Source organism: Nerophis lumbriciformis, linkage group LG27 (genome assembly GCF_033978685.3).
Source record: "Nerophis lumbriciformis linkage group LG27, RoL_Nlum_v2.1, whole genome shotgun sequence".
Lineage (NCBI taxonomy): Eukaryota > Metazoa > Chordata > Actinopteri > Syngnathiformes > Syngnathidae > Nerophis > Nerophis lumbriciformis.
The window spans coordinates 25,713,477-25,731,963 of NC_084574.2; the positions used below are offsets into that span (position 1 = coordinate 25,713,477).

Sequence of the window (18,487 nt, forward strand, 5' to 3'; positions counted from 1 at the left end):
GGTTACATCTCAGCACAGTCCTGGTACCTAAATTATTATTTTGATATTATCTTTTAGTTTTATTGTTGTTAAATCACTGGCATGTTCACGCTATGATTATAAACACAACGTGGCTATACTACATGTATTTGCCAATTCTATACTCAACACTGTTACTTTCAGTCCTGTTACTCGAACAAGTCATCTTTGACCAAAAACAATGTTGCCTGAGATGTGCTAATACACAATTAGAATAGATCAATATGCATATTAGCACATTTAGAGCTGATCAAAGACAGAAACGGAATGGTCCATGTATAAATATTAGATATTGTTGTCCATCCATCCATTTTCTACTGCTTGTCCCTCTCAGGATCAAGGGAGGTGCTGGAGCCTATCCCAGCTGCACTTGGGCGTCTAAAAATGGGGAACAAGTCATTGGACACATGAGGGCTCTAGGTGGATGCACAAAAACACAATTTATTTTGAACACGCATACAAACATTCAAGTACAGTTTATGTTTAAAGCAACACAATTCAACATGTGTACAACAAAATGAGTATACAAGCATACTTTATTTGAATAAATGACCAATAATGCGTCACTTCATGTGTTTACCATGTTTACATGTGTCACAAATAGATACATACGTACAGTAATTATTACGTATTAAAATGTATTAGTTAAGTTTCAGTTTATTTCGAGCATGCATGCGATACAATGTGATGCATCACACATTTCCAGTTGTTTCATTACAGCATATTCGGAAAGGAGTAGGAAGAAGCAGAGCTTATTTAATCCTACCCCTTTTCATACCATAGCAATTTTATCCAATTTCCTTGTTCTCTGTAACAGAATAATAATATATAACACATAATATACCATAGTAAGTAAACAACTATTAAATACATAAATAAAAAAAGCGTTCAAGATGTTCATCATAATTCTTGTTCTGTGTACTTTGAACAGTCTCTTAAACTGAATCATATCGGTGCTTTGTTTGATTTCTTTGCTTCATCAATTATTATTTTGTAGTTATTTTGCACTATAGCTGATCAAACAATTGTAAATAATACAATAATAATTGTGTAGTATTGACAACTACTATTACATGTACCATAGACTAATTAAAAGCAAAAATAACAACATGTATGTACATAAATATACATGTTTTAAATGTATCGGCGTCAAAAATCCCTGTATCTTTCCGGTATCACATCGGTATCCAAGAGTGCAGTATCCCCCGCGCGTAGTCTGAAAGGCTGATGTTGCGTCTTTTCTTTCTCATTCTGCGCTTTGGTTTAGCTGGGAAATATTCGCTGGCAATGACATTTTGTCTTATTTTATGTTGATATTTCCACCATAATTCTATTTCTTCAAACACTTTTTTTTTTTTACCCCATTGAGAAGTCACATGACGCGTTTGGGTCCCCGAAGCCCGAAGAGGACAACTTCCTGCGTGTCGGCGCACAAAGTGGACAAGCCGTGAAACCGCAATAGTTCACATTTGCGCACATCTGTGCGTTATGGATTCACTCAAAGATGTTTAATATCTCTGTGCGTCATTTTCATTCTAACTGCGCCGAGGAGGACGCAGTTTGGCGGCGTGCGTCCGACCTCACCAGACCGTGGCTGCGTGGATATTTGCGCCTTATTTTGCTTTGCGAGTTACTGCAACTTTCTTTGTGCGCCAGCGTGTCAGGAGCCCACGTAGCGCACGAAGGTCTTTGCCCCAACAAGCTCAACAACAACCTGTGGGTGGACGCGCAAAGCACCTGCGAGAGAGAATGCAGCCTTGATGAGGTGAGTCCTAAAATTTAACAAAAAAAATGTGTATGTATGTATATATGTATATATATGTTAGGTCAGGAAAAAACACAGAGGCTATTTCATCCCTACAAGCCTGTTTCGCAGGTTTCCCTGCTCGTAAGGGGATTTTCCTGAATATGAGTAGGAAGAAGCTGAGTTTATTCGAGGAACTACCAGGGTAGAGCGGAATATGCGTTAGGTGAGGAAAAAATACAGAGGCTATTTAATCCTTGCAAGCCTGTTTTGCAGGTTTCCCTGCTCGTCAGGGGATTTTCTTGAATAGGAGTAGCAAGAAGCTGAGCTTATGCAAGGAACTACCAGGGTAGAGCGGAATATGCGTTAGGTCAGGAAAAAATACAGAGGCTATTTAATCCCTGCAAGCCTGTTTTGCAGTTTTCCCTGCTTGTCAGGGGATTTTCTTGAATAGGAATAGGAAGAAGCTGAGTTTATTCATGGAACTACCGGGGTAGAGCGGAATATGCGTTAGATCAGGAAAAAATACAGAGGCTGTTTAATCCCTACAAGCCTGTTTCGCAGGTTTCCCTGCTTGTCAGGGGATTTTCTTGAATAGGAATAGGAAGAAGCTGAGCTTATTCAAGGAACTACCGGAGTAGAGCGGAATATGCGTTAGATCAGGAAAAAATACAGAGGCTGTTTAATCCCTATAAGCCTGTTTCGCAGGTTTCCCTGCTTGTCAGGGGATTTTCTTGAATAGGAGTAGGAAGAAGCTGAGCTTATTCAAGGAAGTACCGGGGTAGGGCGGAATATGCGTTAGGTCAGGAAAAAACACAGAGGCTATTTCATCCCTACAAGCCTGTTTCGCAGGTTTCCCTGCTCGTCAGGGGATTTTATTGAATAGGAGTAGGAAGAAGCTGAGCTTATTCAAGGAACTGCCGGGGTAGAGCGGAATATGCGTTAGGTGAGGAAAAAACACAGAGGCTATTTCATCCCTACAAGCCTGTTTCGCAGGTTTCCCTGCTCGTCAGGGGATTTTCTTGAATAGGAGTAGGAAGAAGCTGAGCTTATGCAAGGAACTACCAGGGTAGAGCGGAATATGCGTTAGATCAGGAAAAAATACCACTCTACCTGGTAGTTCCTTGAATAAGCTCAACTTCTTCCTACTCCTATTCAAGAAAATCCCCCGACGAGCAGGGAAACCTGCGAAACAGGCTTGTAGGGATGAAATAGCCTCTGTGTTTTTTCCTGACCTAACGCATAATCCGCTCTACCCCGGTAGTTCCTTGAATAAGCTCAACTTCTTCCTACTCCTATTCAATAAAATCCCCCGACGAGCAGGGAAACCTGTGAAGCAGGCTTGTAGGGATGAAATTGCCTCTGTATTTTTTCCTAACCTAACACATATTCCGTTCTACCCCGGTAGTTTCTTGAATAAGCTCAGCTTCTTCCTACTCCTTTTCAAGAAAATCCCCTGACAAGCAGGGAAACCTGCGAAACAGGCTTGTAGGGATGAAATAGCCTCTGTGTTTTTTCCTGACCTAACGTATATTCTGCTCTACCCCCCGATATTGAGCACTGTATAACGCATAAACCACAGTAACTTTGACTATATATGTACAGTATATGTTTCTTTAATTGTCAGGATTGTGCGGACTTTGAGAAGTGCTGCACCAACGTGTGCGGACTCAGCAGCTGCGTGGCCGCACGTTTCTCCGATGGCACGCCTGCTCAGCCCGGCGGCCTCGGCGAAGGCGAAGGAGCCGCGGCGGCGGCCACGTGCGATGGCTTTATCTGCAGCCAGCAGGGAGCCACCTGTGACATCTGGGACGGCCAACCCGTCTGCAAGTGCCAGGACAGGTGCGAGAAGGAGCCCAACTTCACCTGCGCCTCGGACGGCCTGACGTACTTCAACCGCTGCTACATGGACGCCGAGGCCTGCGTCCGCGGCGTGACGCTGACGGTGGTCGCCTGCAGGTTCTACCTGGCCGGGCCTCACACCAGCCCGTCGGCGCCGCAGGACACCACCGCCTACCCCACGCCCACGTCCTCCCGGGAGGAGCCCATGTCCCCCACGCTGTACTCCAACCCTCGCCACCAGTCCGTCTACGTGGGCGGCACGGTCAGCTTCCACTGCGACGTCATCGGCGTCCCCAGACCCGACGTCACCTGGGAGAAGCAAAGTGACCGCCGTGAGCGCCTGGTCATGAGGCCGGATCAGATGTACGGGAACGTGGTCATCACCAACATCGGGCAGCTGGTCATCTACAGCGCCCAGGTGTGGGACACGGGCATCTACACCTGCGTCGCACGCAACTCAGCAGGGGTCCTCCGCGCCGACTACCCGTTGTCGGTCATACGCCGGGCTGGCGACGACTTCTCCGAGGACCCCGACATGCCCATGGGGAGGCCCTTCTCGCCGGCGGACTGCCTGGCGGAAGCGGACACCAGAGTGTGCAGCGGCGAGCGCCACGTGGATTGGTTCTACGACGGCAAGCTGGGCTCCTGCGCGGCCTTCAGCAATGGCGGCTGCGACGACAGCCGCAACCGCTTCGAGACGTTCGAGGAGTGCAAGGCGTCGTGTCAGCGCGAGGGAGCGGGGGTCTGCTCCCTGCCGGCGGTCCAGGGGCCCTGCAAAACCTGGGAAGTGCGTTGGGCTTGGAACTCCATGATGAAACGATGCCAGGCGTTCGCCTACGGCGGCTGCCATGGCAACGCCAACAGCTTCCGCACGCAGAAGGAGTGCGACGCCAACTGCCCGACGCCCAGAAGGAAACCTTGCAAGGCGTGTCGGGTCAAAGGGAAAATGGTGCCCAGCTTATGCCGCAGCGACTTCGCCATCGTGGGGCGGCTGACCGAACTGGTGGAGGACCTGGACTCCGGATTGGCGCGCTTCAGCCTGGAGGAGGTTCTCCGAGACGAGAAGATGGGCCTGTCCTTCTTCAACACCGAGCACCTGGAGGTGACCATCGACAAGATAGACTGGACGTGTCCCTGCCCCAACATCACCCTGGAGGAGAACCCGCTGCTGGTGATGGGGGTGGTGCAGGACGGCGTGGCCATCATCCAGTCCGACAGCTACGTCAAAGCCGTCACGGAGCGCAGACTCAAGAAGCTCCGGGAGGTTCTGGTGAAGAAGAGCTGCCAGACGTTGTAAAAGTCTCAGGACGTGTTCTTGCACAGATGGCTGCACCAACAGATGGTCATGAGGAACATTTAGCACTGAACTGACACTTTTCATGTCAGATGATACACGATTGCTCTTCTACTGGGTACCACATTCCAAATGTCTTCTTCTGCTCTTACAAATACTTCTTCAATGTTTCAAGGAGATCTTTTGATTGTACGGTAGCAGTTAGACCAGGGGTGTCAAAGTCAAGTCAATGAATGATCTATGGCATGGGTGTCAAACTTTGGCCCGTGGGCCAAAATTGTAGCACCGCATTGCCGCGGTAACGCATTCACCGCTATTTCTCATACTTGCCAATCCTCCCGGGAGACTTCCAAATTACAGTTCCCCTCCCGAAAATCGTCAAGTCCGCTTTTCACCAAGTCCAACGAGTGCTGGCCCAGTCACATAATATATGTGGCTTCTGCACGCACGCACACACAAGTGAATGCAATGCATACTTGATCAACAGCGATACAGGTTACACTGAGGGTGGCCGTATAAACACTGCTAGAAATATACGCCAGACTGTGAATTTACACCAAACAAGAATGACAAACACATTTCGGGAGAACATCCGCACCGTAACACAACATAAACACAACAGAACAAATACCCAGAACCCCCTGGCTACAATATACACCCCCGCTACCACCAAACCCCACCCCCCCCTCAACCGATGCCTTATGAACACCTTCGTTCGGTAAAGAAGGTTGCCTGAGCCCCGACATTAATGAACTAGCATCCAAGAAAAGATGGCAGGTATCTGGCTTGGGCACATCAGATTAGATCAGTGTGTTGCAAACTGAGCCGTTTTAAGTCCTGAATGGTTGGTTTATTCATTATTTTATTTTCAAATTTATTAGCCTGTGGAACAAGTTAATGTTGATATTTACCTCAGAAGGCTGCAAATAGAAAAGAGGCATTCAATTTTTATTTAAATTGTATTTGATATGCCATTGATATTTTTATTATTATTATTATTATTATTATTTGAAACTCGATTTTGCATGTCACTATAAAGTTATATAAGCCTTGCTTGTTCAATATTCAATGCAAAACTTGTTTGGGTCCCTATTAAAAGGTTAATTTGTTCAACCTTGGCCCGGAGCTTTGTTCAGTTTTAAATTTTGGCCCACTCTGTATTTGAGTTTGACACCCCTGATCTATGGGGATGATATTTGATTGGCATTAGAACCGGCCCGCAGGCCACAGCCGTCTGCTGCTGTTTTGCACACACCAATACTCCCATCAGTGTTGGCTTGGTGCTAGGAATTTTCAAAATGGGATCCCTTCAAGTCTTAAAAACGGGGTCCCACAGTATGTTTTTGGGGGTCCCACTTTTTTGTAAGCGTTTTGAAAACAAATGATAAATGTATGCATTATCCTGCTATATCTCACATTCTATATTGTGTTTTGGAAAAAAGGTTGCCATAAACGGTGGTGGGCCGTGCGTTTCCCACCTAGGCCTTCGGTGATGTCCGACTCCGATGATTACCTCTCAAAATACCATCATTCATGTCACCACATGACCATTGCTGGGGAAATACTATACAGGAACACATTTACGCACTTCTGGCGCATTTAAAAATCAATGAAAACGCATCGGCAATTAAAACATATACCGTAAATTTCTCTGCTTGGCTTATGGAACTTCCGGTCAATAAAGTTTGATTTAAAGTACCCACTTCTCAAAGATATATTAACTGCCCTGACTACATGATGGCAACAAATATACATCTCCATCCATCCATTTTCTAACGCTTGTCCCGTTCGGGGTCGCGGGGGGTGCTGGAGCCTATCTCAGCTGCATTCGGGCGGAAGGCGGGGTACACCCTGGACAAGTCGCCACCTCATCACAGGGCCAACACAGATAGACAGACACAATTCACACTCACATTCACACACTAGGGCCAATTTAGTGTTGCCAATCAACTTATCCCCAGGTGCATGTCTTTGGAAGTGGGAGGAAGTCACGGGGAGAACATGCAAACTCCACACAGAAAGCGCAGGATCGAACCCAGGACCTTCGTATTGTGAGGCAGACGCACTAACCCCTCTATCACCGTGCTGCCCCTAAATATACATCTAACAATGTTAATTAAATGACAAGCAAGACACACTTTAACAACAAGAGTTTACAACTTTTAGTTGTAACAGACAACTTGTGATCTGATTGGCTATCGCAACTGTCTATCAACTGTATGTGTTCTCAAATTCATCCGCTAATGGTCCCGATGAGTATCCAATCACAGGACGCGTAAATGTCACGTTCAACGTGAGGCCATCTAGAAGGCCTTACTGGCAACAACTCGTGATCTGATTGGCTATCGTAACTGTCTATCAACTGTATGTCCCCGTTCACTTACAGTGCACGGACGCCCGCATTGTTGATTCTGAAGGCCTCTGGCAGATTGGTACAGCATGGCAACATAAGCTAGCTGAATTCTAATTGGATACAAACTAAAACTAAAAACAACAGCACTGGAAGGAGCATAATATGACATGAAGAGAATATGAATACTTTTAGATATATAATAAAAAATTTTTTTTAACTTTAATTATGATTATGATTTCTGGTTATGTTAGGCCAGCACAGCACACCACTGATTAATTCATTAAAAACATTATACAAAAGAAATCACATTTTTATGCATATGTAAATGTATTCATTCACTTTCTTCTTTCCTTCATGGATCTAAACTTTACCACTGCCGGTATTTTTTTCTATATTTTTATTGTAATATTTTCAGAATGTGTTTGTTCTATTTTTGGCCAAAGTAAGACAAAGAAAACTATCTGAAGTTGTCTTTATTCTTTAGTTTTAATGCCATGATTTTAATAGTCCGGCCTGCGTGTGCACATATTTCCCTCCATGCGGCCCCTGAGCTAAAATGACTTTGACACCCCTGAGTTAGAAAATATATTTGCATTTCCAGTGGAGTTGAACTTGAACATCTACTGACATCTACTTGGCTTTCATACGCACCACTTTTTGTAGGATTTAGGTCTTAGCGAACAATTTCACACCACTTTTATAATTATTCAGGTTTTGGATGGCTAAATTGTACCCTGCTTTCGTATAATTGGGTTATCGCCAAAAACAATTCGCAACATTTTGCCCTGATTTTTCTTTTCGACACATAGTTTCGCCAAACCTTTATCCTTTTTTTTGATTCAGGTTTTTAACCATTTTTGCCAACACCTGACCCTGCTTTTTGTATGATTCCAGTTCTTTGCATTTCATCTCCGACTAAAAATGTAGCCGTTATTTTACCCCTTTTTTGTCCCATTCTGTTTTCGATGGAAAATGTAGCCAAAATATCACTCTTCTTAAGGTTTTTAAGGAGTATTTTTACCATAAGTTTACCCCTTTTTTCAAATGACTTGGTTTTGACCAAAAATGTATGCCAAACTTTTACCCCTTTTTTCTTATGGGTTTGAAGAAAAAAAAAAATGCAACATTTTACTTTTTTACATTTTAACACAAAATTTTGCCTTGCTTTTTGTATTCGACGCATAGTTTCGCCAAACCTTTACCCCCTTTTTCTATTTAAGTTTTTTACAACATTTTTCTCCAACACATGACCCTTATTTTTGTATGATTCCGGTTCTTAAGGAAAACTTTCTACAAACTTTTGCTTCGCATTTCACCTCAGACTAAAAATGTAGCCGTTATTTTACCCCTTTTTTTGTCCCATTCTGTTTTCGATGAAAATTTCTGCCAAAATTTCACTCGAAGGTATTTACCGAGCATTTTCACCATTATATTCCCTATTTTTTCATATGACTTGGTTTTGACTAAAAATGTATGCTAAACTTTTACCCCTTTTTTCTTATGACTCGGGTATGAAGAAAAACAAAATTTAACTTTTCTTTTTGTATGATTCAAGTTTTCAAGGAAAATTTGCCACATAGTTTCGCCAAACCTTTATCCCCTTTTTTGATTCCGGTTTTTAACAACATTTTTCTCTAACACATGACCCTGCTTTTTGTATGATTCCGGTACTTAAAGAAAAATGTCTACAAACTTTTGCTTCGCATTTCACCTCAGACTAAAAATGTAGCCGTTATTTTACCTCTTTTTTTGTCCCATTCTGTTTTCGATGAAAATATCTGCCAAAATTTAACTCGGCTTCTTGTATGATAAAGGTTTTTAACAAGTATTTTCTCCATAATTTTCCCCATTTTTTCATTTGACTTGGTTTTGACAAAAAATGTATGCCAAACGTTTACCCCTTTTTTCTTATGATTCAGGTTTAAAGATTTTTTTTAACATTTTACTTTGCTTTTTGTATGATTCAAGTTTTCGAGGAACATTTTCCACAAAATGTTGCCTGACGTTTTGTTTTGGACGAACATTTTCACCATAATTTCACCTCCTTTTTCACAATTTGGGTTTTTGATTGATTTTACCATACTTGTATCCTGTTTTTCATATGATTTGGGTTTTTGACTGCACTTATTTTATAATTTGGGTTTTCGATGAGAATTTTCGCCCAAAATGTACCCTGTTTTTTGTACCATTCAGCTTTCCAAAATTCTACCTCGCTTTTCGTGTTTGACAAAAATTTCCGACAAGACTTTACTCCCTTTTAAATGCCGTCTCAGTCATTATACAGCCACTTAGTGCGGGTTAAAAAAAAAAGTCTGTTAGCTAGCTTATTATTCTGCGGCATTGAACTATATATTTTTTTATATTATTGTTGTGTTCTTTCTTAATGGTGTTTTTATATGTATGCCTAAATATGTAAAGTGCAGCTCATATATATCTCTTTAAGGTTAACTGTACATATATCATTGTAAATATCATAGGACTAGCAGCAAAGAGGCAAAGACAATAAATCCTGCTGAAAGGAGTTATTTTACTGGTGTGCAGTGATGTAGTTTTACAGACTTAGGATACATTCATTCTGGCCGTGTATGTATTCATCCTAATGAGTGAATTTGGCAACATGCAAGTTTTGAGTGCATTCAAGGCGCTTTTCACCCTCCTTCTGAGCAGTCCCATAAAGGAACGACACTTCATACCAAACTCTCCTTCCTGAAAAGGAGACATTTGTTGTTGGCCGGCATGTCCACCTAAAAAAAACACAACTAATTCATTAGCGATTTCAAGGACAACAAAAGTTTCATGCTCAAAAAACTGATGACTTACAATTTTCTCCAGGAATAAACCATTCATTTCTGCGAGAGATTTGAGGAGGGAGACGTCCCTAAGCCCCCACTCTGGGTTCCTGTATATGAATATAAGATTTATTTTTACATATTTACACAAAATATAAAATATCACTTTACCTTTGCCGTAGGCCAATGTCGAACTCAACATTGCTTTGTGGTGTGATGTCGCCATTAACAGCGTAGGGCTGGAAATAGTATCTCTTATTAATATAAGTTGATGTTCCAAAGAGTGCACAGTTAGTTGTTTTAAACTCACCCCATAGGTCAGGAGCAGGGCTTGGGGCTTCAGCACCACTCCAGCACCTTTGAACAAACCCTTTAAGGGGAAGAATTGTGTTGTACGTCATCAGGAAGAAACAATAATACAAAAATATATTTGTATGAATGTGACGGCAATTTGACTAGACTCAGTTTAGTAGTAGTAGTGCTGATATTACGATACATACAGTATTAAATCACGACGTAAAAATGTCTATTGTACGATATACCTCTCTATTTTTTATATCTTAATTTTACCATCTGGGCTGCAGTAATAATGCTACGTTACAGGTGTTTTTTTTTTTAATCACTTGGATAATTTTACGGCGAGAGCTGGCGGGAGGATGGATGTCAACAATGTAGCCGAGACGGGCAGCACAATAAAAGCTAAACCAAAAAAAAAAAAAAAAAAAAAAGCAATTGGTATATATATTAAAAAAAAGTAGAAACTTCTTTGTTTGGATTAAAACCATTTTATTTCCTTTTCCTTTATTTAATGAAAGAAAACTGAGTATGTTGATAGATAAAATTGATCAAATAAATTAAAAATAAATAAATACAATTTATAAAATAGAGTACTCTCTATTTTATGCTGCAGCTGTTACATATACCGTAATATTGTACATGGTAATTGGGATTTGTTATATATTGCATATATTATATTAAAATATAATATAATAATATATCAATATATATCATATAATGTATACATAATATGTAAATATTACATAAATGTTAAATTTTATATTGCTACTAAGGTACATTTTTAGTCTACGTTATACCCGCATTATCCTTTCCATCCTTTGCAACTGAGCTACTTTATGGAACAATTTCCCTCGTATCCACAAGGGAAATTGTTCCACAAAGTAGCTCATTAAACATTAAAGTTTGTCTAAGTCTAAAAACTCATTGGGATTAAAATCTCTTACAAGAGCGACCCAGCCAACAGCAGCAAAACAGGTTTGAAAAATACAAAGAACAACAACAACAAACAGGAGCAGTCACACACTTTAAGTAAAAGCACAAATTACTTGCAACATAAACATAAAAAATACACAACAGGTAACAAATTGAATGTGTCAATAAAAACAAGTTAAAAATAAAGTACAGTGCCCAATAGAAACAGATTCTGACTCCTTTAAAATGGACTGAAATTCCCCCAAAGTGATCGGATCAGGTAGTCTCGGATCCTTTTGTAGTTCATTCCATCACCGTGGAGCAGCAAATCTGACAGTTTTTTTTTACCGAGACTTGTGTTGGCTCTAGGAAACAACATGCCAAGGATGTCCTGTGACAGCAAATTGTAGCGACTGGAGTTTCTACACATAAAATAATATAAATAAAGGGGAACCAGACCAACAAGTGATATATATATATATATATATATATATATATATATATATATGTATAAAAACATCCATCGACATGACATTTTGCTGTTGCATAAAGGTGCAATGGTGGACAAGGTTGCCACAACCAGTAATAAAACATAAGGCACAGTGATATCCAGTTTCTTCAAAGTGTCAGGTGCATACACTGAACAAAAATATAAATGCAACACATTTTTTTTTCGCAAGTTGAATTCAAAGATCTCAAACTTTTACCATATTCACGACAGACTTATCCCTCTCAAATATTGTTCACAAATCGGTCTAAATCTGTGATAGTGAGCATTACTTCTTTGCCAAGATAATCCGTCCCACCTCACAAGTGTGACATTAAACAGCATAATTATTATACAGGTGTGCCTTAGGCTGCCCACACTAAAAGGCCACTCTGAAATGTGCAGTTTTATCACACAGCTCAATGCCACAGATGTTTAAAGATTTGAGGGCGCGTGCATTTGGTATGCTGACTGCAGGAATGTCCACCAGAGCTGGTGCCCGTTCATTTCTCTACCATAAGCCGTTTCAGATAATTTGGCAGTACATCCAAACCGGCCTCACAACCGCAGACCACGTGTAACCACACCAGTCCATGACTTCCACATCCAGCAGGTGCACCTCCATAATTGTCTGAGACCAGCCACCCGGACAGCTGCTGCAACAATTGGTTTGCATAACCCAATAATTTCTGCACAAACTGTGAGAAACCGTCTTAGGGAAGCTCACCTGCATGCTTGTCGTCCTCATCGGGGTCTCGACCTGACTGCAGTTCGTCCTCATAACCGACTTAAGAAGGCAAATGCTCACATTTAATGGTGTCTGGCACGTTGAAGAGGTGTTTTCTTCACGACTGAATCCCGGTTTTCACTGTTCAGAGCAGATGGCAGACAGCGTGTGTGGTGTCGTGTGGGAGAGCGGTTTGCTGATGTCAACGTTGTGGAAGGAGTGGCCCATAGTGGGGGTGGGGTTATGGTATGGGCCACTCGTATGTTATGGACAATGAACGCAAGGCATTTTTTAATGCACAGAGATACTGTGACGAGATCCTGGGGCCCATTGTTGTGCCATTCACCCGAGACCATCACCTCATGTTGCAACATGACAATGCATGGCCCCATTTTGCAAGGATCTGTACAGAATTCCTGGAAGCTGAAAACTTACCAGTTCTTGCATGGCCAACATGTCCCCCATTAAGCATGTTTTGGATGCTGTGGATCGGCGTATACGACAGCGTGGTCCAGTTCCTGCCAATATCCAGCAACTTTGCAAAGCCATTGAAGAGAAAAGGACCAACATTCCATAATCAACAACCTGATCAACTAGGGATGTTCGATAATATCTGCCTGCCGATATTATCGGCCGATAAATGCGTTAAAATGTAATATTGGAAATTATCGGTATCGTTCTTTTAATTATCGGTATCGTTTTTTTTAATTAAATCAACATAAAAAACACAATATACACTTACAATTAGTGCACCAACCCAAAAAACCTCCCTCCCCTCATTCACACAAATGGGTTGTTTCTTTCTGTTATTAATATTCTGGTTCCTACATTATATGTCAATATTTATCAATACTGTCTGCAAGGGATACAGTCCGTAAGCACACATGATTGTGCGTGCTGCTGGTCCACTAATAGTACTAACCTTTAACAGTTAATTTTACTAATTTTCATTAATAACTAGTTTCTATGTAACTGTTTTTATATTGTTTTACTTTCTTTTTTATTCAAGAAAATGTTTTTAATTTATTTATCTTATTTGATGAATTTTTAAAAAAAGTACCTTATCTTCACCATACCTGGTTGTCCAAATTAGGCATAATAATGTGTTAATTCCACGACTGCATATATCGGTTGATTTCGGTATCGGTAATTAAAGAGTTGGACAATATCGGAATATCGGATATCGGCAAAAAGCCATTATCGGACATCCCTATGATCAACTCTATATGAAGGAGATGTGTTGCACTGCGTGAGGCAAATGGTGGTCACACCAGAAACTGACTACTTTTCTGCCCCCCCCAGACCCCAATAAAGCAAAACATTTCAGAGTGGCCTTTAATGTGGGCAGCCCAAGGCCCACATATGCAATAATTATGCTGTTTAAACAGCATCTTGATATGCCACACCTGCAAAGAAGAAATGCTCACTAACATAGATTTAGACAGATTTGTGAACAATATTTGAGGCGAATAGGTCCTTTGTGTGTACAATAAGTGTTACATCTTTGAGTTCAACTCATACAAAATGGGAGCAGAAACAAAAGTGTTGTGTTTATATTTTTGTTCAGTATAAAAATCAAGTCTCCATTATCTAACAAAGGCCTGAAAGTGGTCACAATCAACATTAACATTAACCAAACAGCAGTAATCTCTTCTGCAAAATACATCCCCAACAAGTAGTTGCTAGCATTGTTTTTTTAATTGTTTGGTCCTTTTTAATTATAAGATTTGTGTTTTAAGATAAGTGTGATAAGATAAGTGAAATTGACGATCATTTCATCCATGTATTTCTTATATAATTTTAAGAAAAAAATACTACATCGTGATATACATTATCGGGATATACAATTATCTATATATATGTTGCTGGGTATCTATATTTGTATTCATAACACTAATTACTAGTGAAATAACAATTGAACATCCTTATGGTTCAGTAATGTTTATAATGTAATGTAAAAGAATATGCAGTCGACCCTAGTTACATCATGCTTCAAATATTGTGGCTTCACCACATCGCAGATTTTTTCAAGCACATTCTATAATATTTTTGCTGTAAATTTGAAATTGAATGTTTAAGCATAAAATTGGCTAAATTGACTAAAAACATCAATACTGCAGTAGTATTGGCCACTAAATGAGACCAATCAGAGCGCGCTGTTCAGTATCGTGGCCTGTATTGGATTAAAAGACTGTAAAGATGACTGAAGGTTGTGATTTCATATGTAGAGAGCTCTATTAATGTTGAAAAATGTATTTACAAACTAGTAAACACGTGTTTATGCTATTGCTATGAAAATGTTTGATTTACAAAACTCAAAACCAGTGAAGTTGGCACGTTGTGTAAATGGTAAATAAAACCAGAATACAATGACTTGCAAATCCTTTTCAACCTATATTCAATTGAATAGACTGCAAAGACAAGATACTTAACATTCGAACTGGAAAACATTGTTATTTTTTTGGCAAATATTAGCTCATTTGGAATTTGATGCCTGCAACATGTTTCAAAAAAGCTGGCACAAGTGGCAAAAAAGATTGAGAAAGTTGAGGAATACTCATCAAGCACTTATTTGGAACATCCCACAGGTGAACAGGCTAATTGGGAACAGGTGGGTGCCATGATTGGGTATAAAAGCAGCTTCCATGAAATGCTCAGTCATTCACAAACAAGGATGGGGCGAGGGTCACCATTATGTGAATACATGCGTGAGCAAATTGTCGAACAGTTTAAGAACAACATTTTTCACCGAGCTATTGCAAGGAATTTACGGTCCGTAATATCATCAAAAAGTTCAGAGAATCTGGAGAAATCACTGCACGTAAGCGATGATATTACGGACCTTCGATCCCTCAGGCGGCACTGCATCAAAAAGCGATATCAGTGTGTAAAGGATATCACCACATGGGCTCAGGAACACTTCAGAAAACCACTGTCAGTAACTACAATTCGTCGCTACATCTTTAAGTGCAAGTTAAAACTATACCATGCAAAGTCAAAGCCATTTATCAACAACACCGGCTTCGCTGGGCCCGAGCTCATCTAAGATGGACTGATGCAAAATGGAAAAGTGTTCTGTGGTCTGACGAGTTCACATTTCAAATTGTTTTTGGAAACTGTGGATGTTGTGTCCTCCAGAACAAAGAGGAAAAGAACCATCCGGATTGTTATAGGCGCAACGTTCAAAAGCCAGCATCTGTGATGGTACGGGGGTGTATTAGTGGCCAAGGCATGGGTAACTTACACATCTGTGAAGGCACCATTAATGCTGAAAGGTACATCCAGGTTTTGAAGCAACATATGTTGCTGTCCACACAACATTATCATGGACGCCCCTGCTTATCTCAGCAAGACAATGCCAAGCCACATGTTGCAACAGCGTGGCTTCATAGTAAAAGAGTGCGGGTACTAGACCGGCCTGCCTGTAGTCCAGACCTGTCTCCCATTGAAAATGTGCAGTGCATTATGAAGCCTAAAATATGACAACAGAGACCCCGGACTGTTGAACAACTTAAGCTGTACATCAAGCAAGAATGGGAAAGAATTCCACCTGCAAAGCTTCAAAAATTGGTCTCCTCAGTTCCCAAGCGTTTACTGAGTGTTGTTAAAAGGAAAGGCCATGTAACACAGTGGTAAAAATGCCCCTGTGCCAACTTTTTTGCAATGTGTTGCTGCCATTAAATTCTAAATGAATGATTATTTGAAAAAAAACAACCCAAGTTTCTCAGTTTGAACATTAAATATCTTGTCTTTGCAGTCTATTCAATTTAATACAGGGGTGCTCATTACGTCGATCGCGAGCTACCAGTTGATCTCGGAGGGTGTGTCAGTCGATCACCAGCCAGGCATTAAAAAAATAGTCCTAAAAATGAGCGATCATAAATCTTCACTATGACGTCACTTTCGTCACTTGATTGACATTCACGGCACCCGAGGGTCTTCTGAGATGACGCTGGCTACTGCCAGCTCATTAAAATTACCGACTGGAAGGCGAGAAACACTTTATTTCAACAGACTCTGGCGCCGTACCTGTCGTCAAAACTCCAAAGACCGACTGCACAGTTGCACAATAAAAGCTCTGCTTCATCCTGCCTGCGCTACCAAAATAAGAGTCTCAGAAAGCTGGCGTGCACAAGCTAGCAAGCTACGGAGTTTGCCGACAATGTATTTCTTGTAAAGTGTATACAAAGGAGTACGGAAGCTGGACAAATAAGATGCCAAAAAGCAACCACTTTCATGTGGTATTGGACAGAAAGGAGGACTTTTTTTCTCCTCCATTCGAAAATGCGGACCTTATCAGCACCACTGCATAATCAATGCAAGTCATCAGAATCAGGTAATACACCAACTTATATTCTTGTCTTCATGAAAGAAAGGAATCTATATGTGTTAAACATGCTTGTATTAACATTAAACACCTTTTACTTGTTAACAATATTAACTATATGTGTTAAACATGCTTGTATTATCATTAAACACCTTTAATTTTTTAACAATATTAACTATATGAGTTAAACATGCTTTCATTATCATTAAACACCTTTAACTTGTTAACAATATTAACTATATGTATTAAACATGCTTGTATTATCATTAAACATTTTAATTTTTTAACAATATTAACTATGAGTTAAACATGCTTTCATTATCTTTAAACACCTTTTACTTGTTAACAATATTAACTATATGTATTAAACATGCTTGTATTATCATTAAACACCTTTAATTTATTAACAATATTAACTATATGTGTTAAACATGCTTGCATTATCATTAAACACCTTTAACTTGTTAACAAAAACATATATTTCATAAATAAGTAAATATAAATTATATATATGAATGAGGTAGATCCCCACGACTTGATCAATTGAAAAGTAGCTCGCCTGCAGAAAAAGTGTGAGCACCCCTGATTTAATATAAATTGAAAAGGATTAGCAAATCATTGTATTCTGTTTTTATTTACGAATTACACATCTCAATGATAAAACATTATATTATTTGATAGTAAAGCAAGTGTATGGATAAAAAAAAATCTGAGGAGGTGAAAAAGTCAGCCCCTATTTAGTAAGCCTTGTCATAAGATGCAATCACAAGAATCTCCCATGACTGATTGTAAAGGCAGGATTTGAACGCACCTCTTGGATATTGCCGTGTAGTGCAGGTGTACCTAAAAAAAGCGGCGTGTGGGTGCACAGCGTGGGAGTGGCCTCTCCGCTATAATTAGATACCTGCCTCCGTACAAGCCATGGGGGAGATGTGGATCATGTTGATGTTGAGCACCAGATCCAGGCTCTCCGGCTGGATCCCTCCCCAGTGCTGATGAGCCATGGAAGCATCCAGAAGGATGGCGGGCTTCACATTGTCCAGCTGGTTGTGGGCGCGATAGGCTTCTATACTGTAAACACAGCAGCAACGTCAGTGGGTTCTCCACAGCCACACTAAGTGTAATAAACTATAGTACCTGGCCAGTGATCGATGGTCGAACTCTGACGGCTGCCATGTAATGTTGTGGAGCGCCCGGGCGAAGTGCACCACGTGCTGTCCGGTACCGGAGGATATCTCCAGCGCGTGCAGCCGCCTGTCGGTGTTCACGCAGCCCCGGAGCACCGCCAAGATAGGCTCCTTGTTTCTCTCTGCGGCGGCGGCGTTTAGCATCTTGTTAAACCCCGGGTACAAATGTCGGGTAATGCGTTTAAAAGCTCGAAGCCACGCCAGGACACAATGTTCACTGGAACCGCGAGTGAAGCTCCGCTTGTTTTGGGTTTTTTTTACTAGAAAAACCCTCAACTTCCGTATTGTCCCGTGTCACGTGAGTAGTCACACCCAATCAGTGTTGGCCAAATAGGAAAAGAGAAATTACCGTAATCTGAGAGAAATTATCGTAACATTGACGTGACGTTGCTCAGGATTGCTGCTATAGCAAGAAATGAAAATAGTATGTTTTTATAATGCCGTTTCACCTTGAAATAAACTAACGTCGTTGGGAGGGAAAAAAAGCTGTTACTGGCAGAACAGCGCCCT

General features: G+C 40.9%; 2 protein-coding genes across 2 annotated transcripts; one reads left to right on the top strand and one right to left on the bottom strand.

Moving 5' to 3' along the window:
* The first annotated feature begins 1,522 nt into the window (after nucleotides 1-1,522).
* Nucleotides 1,523-5,827, top strand: wfikkn1 (WAP, follistatin/kazal, immunoglobulin, kunitz and netrin domain containing 1). Its single transcript, XM_061923138.2, has 2 exons — nucleotides 1,523-1,783; nucleotides 3,390-5,827. The coding sequence occupies exons 1-2, from the start codon at nucleotides 1,523-1,525 to the stop codon at nucleotides 4,899-4,901; spliced, it is 1,773 nt and encodes a 590-aa protein (XP_061779122.1). The 3' UTR covers nucleotides 4,902-5,827.
* Nucleotides 5,828-9,758: 3,931 nt separating this feature from the next.
* mettl26 (methyltransferase like 26) lies at nucleotides 9,759-18,263 on the bottom strand. Its single transcript, XM_061988278.1, has 6 exons — nucleotides 17,928-18,263; nucleotides 17,699-17,861; nucleotides 10,351-10,410; nucleotides 10,212-10,279; nucleotides 10,072-10,150; nucleotides 9,759-9,995 (listed from the first exon to the last, which is right to left on the bottom strand). The coding sequence occupies exons 1-6, from the start codon at nucleotides 18,119-18,121 to the stop codon at nucleotides 9,939-9,941; spliced, it is 621 nt and encodes a 206-aa protein (XP_061844262.1). The 5' UTR covers nucleotides 18,122-18,263; the 3' UTR covers nucleotides 9,759-9,938.
* Nucleotides 18,264-18,487: the final 224 nt, after the last annotated feature.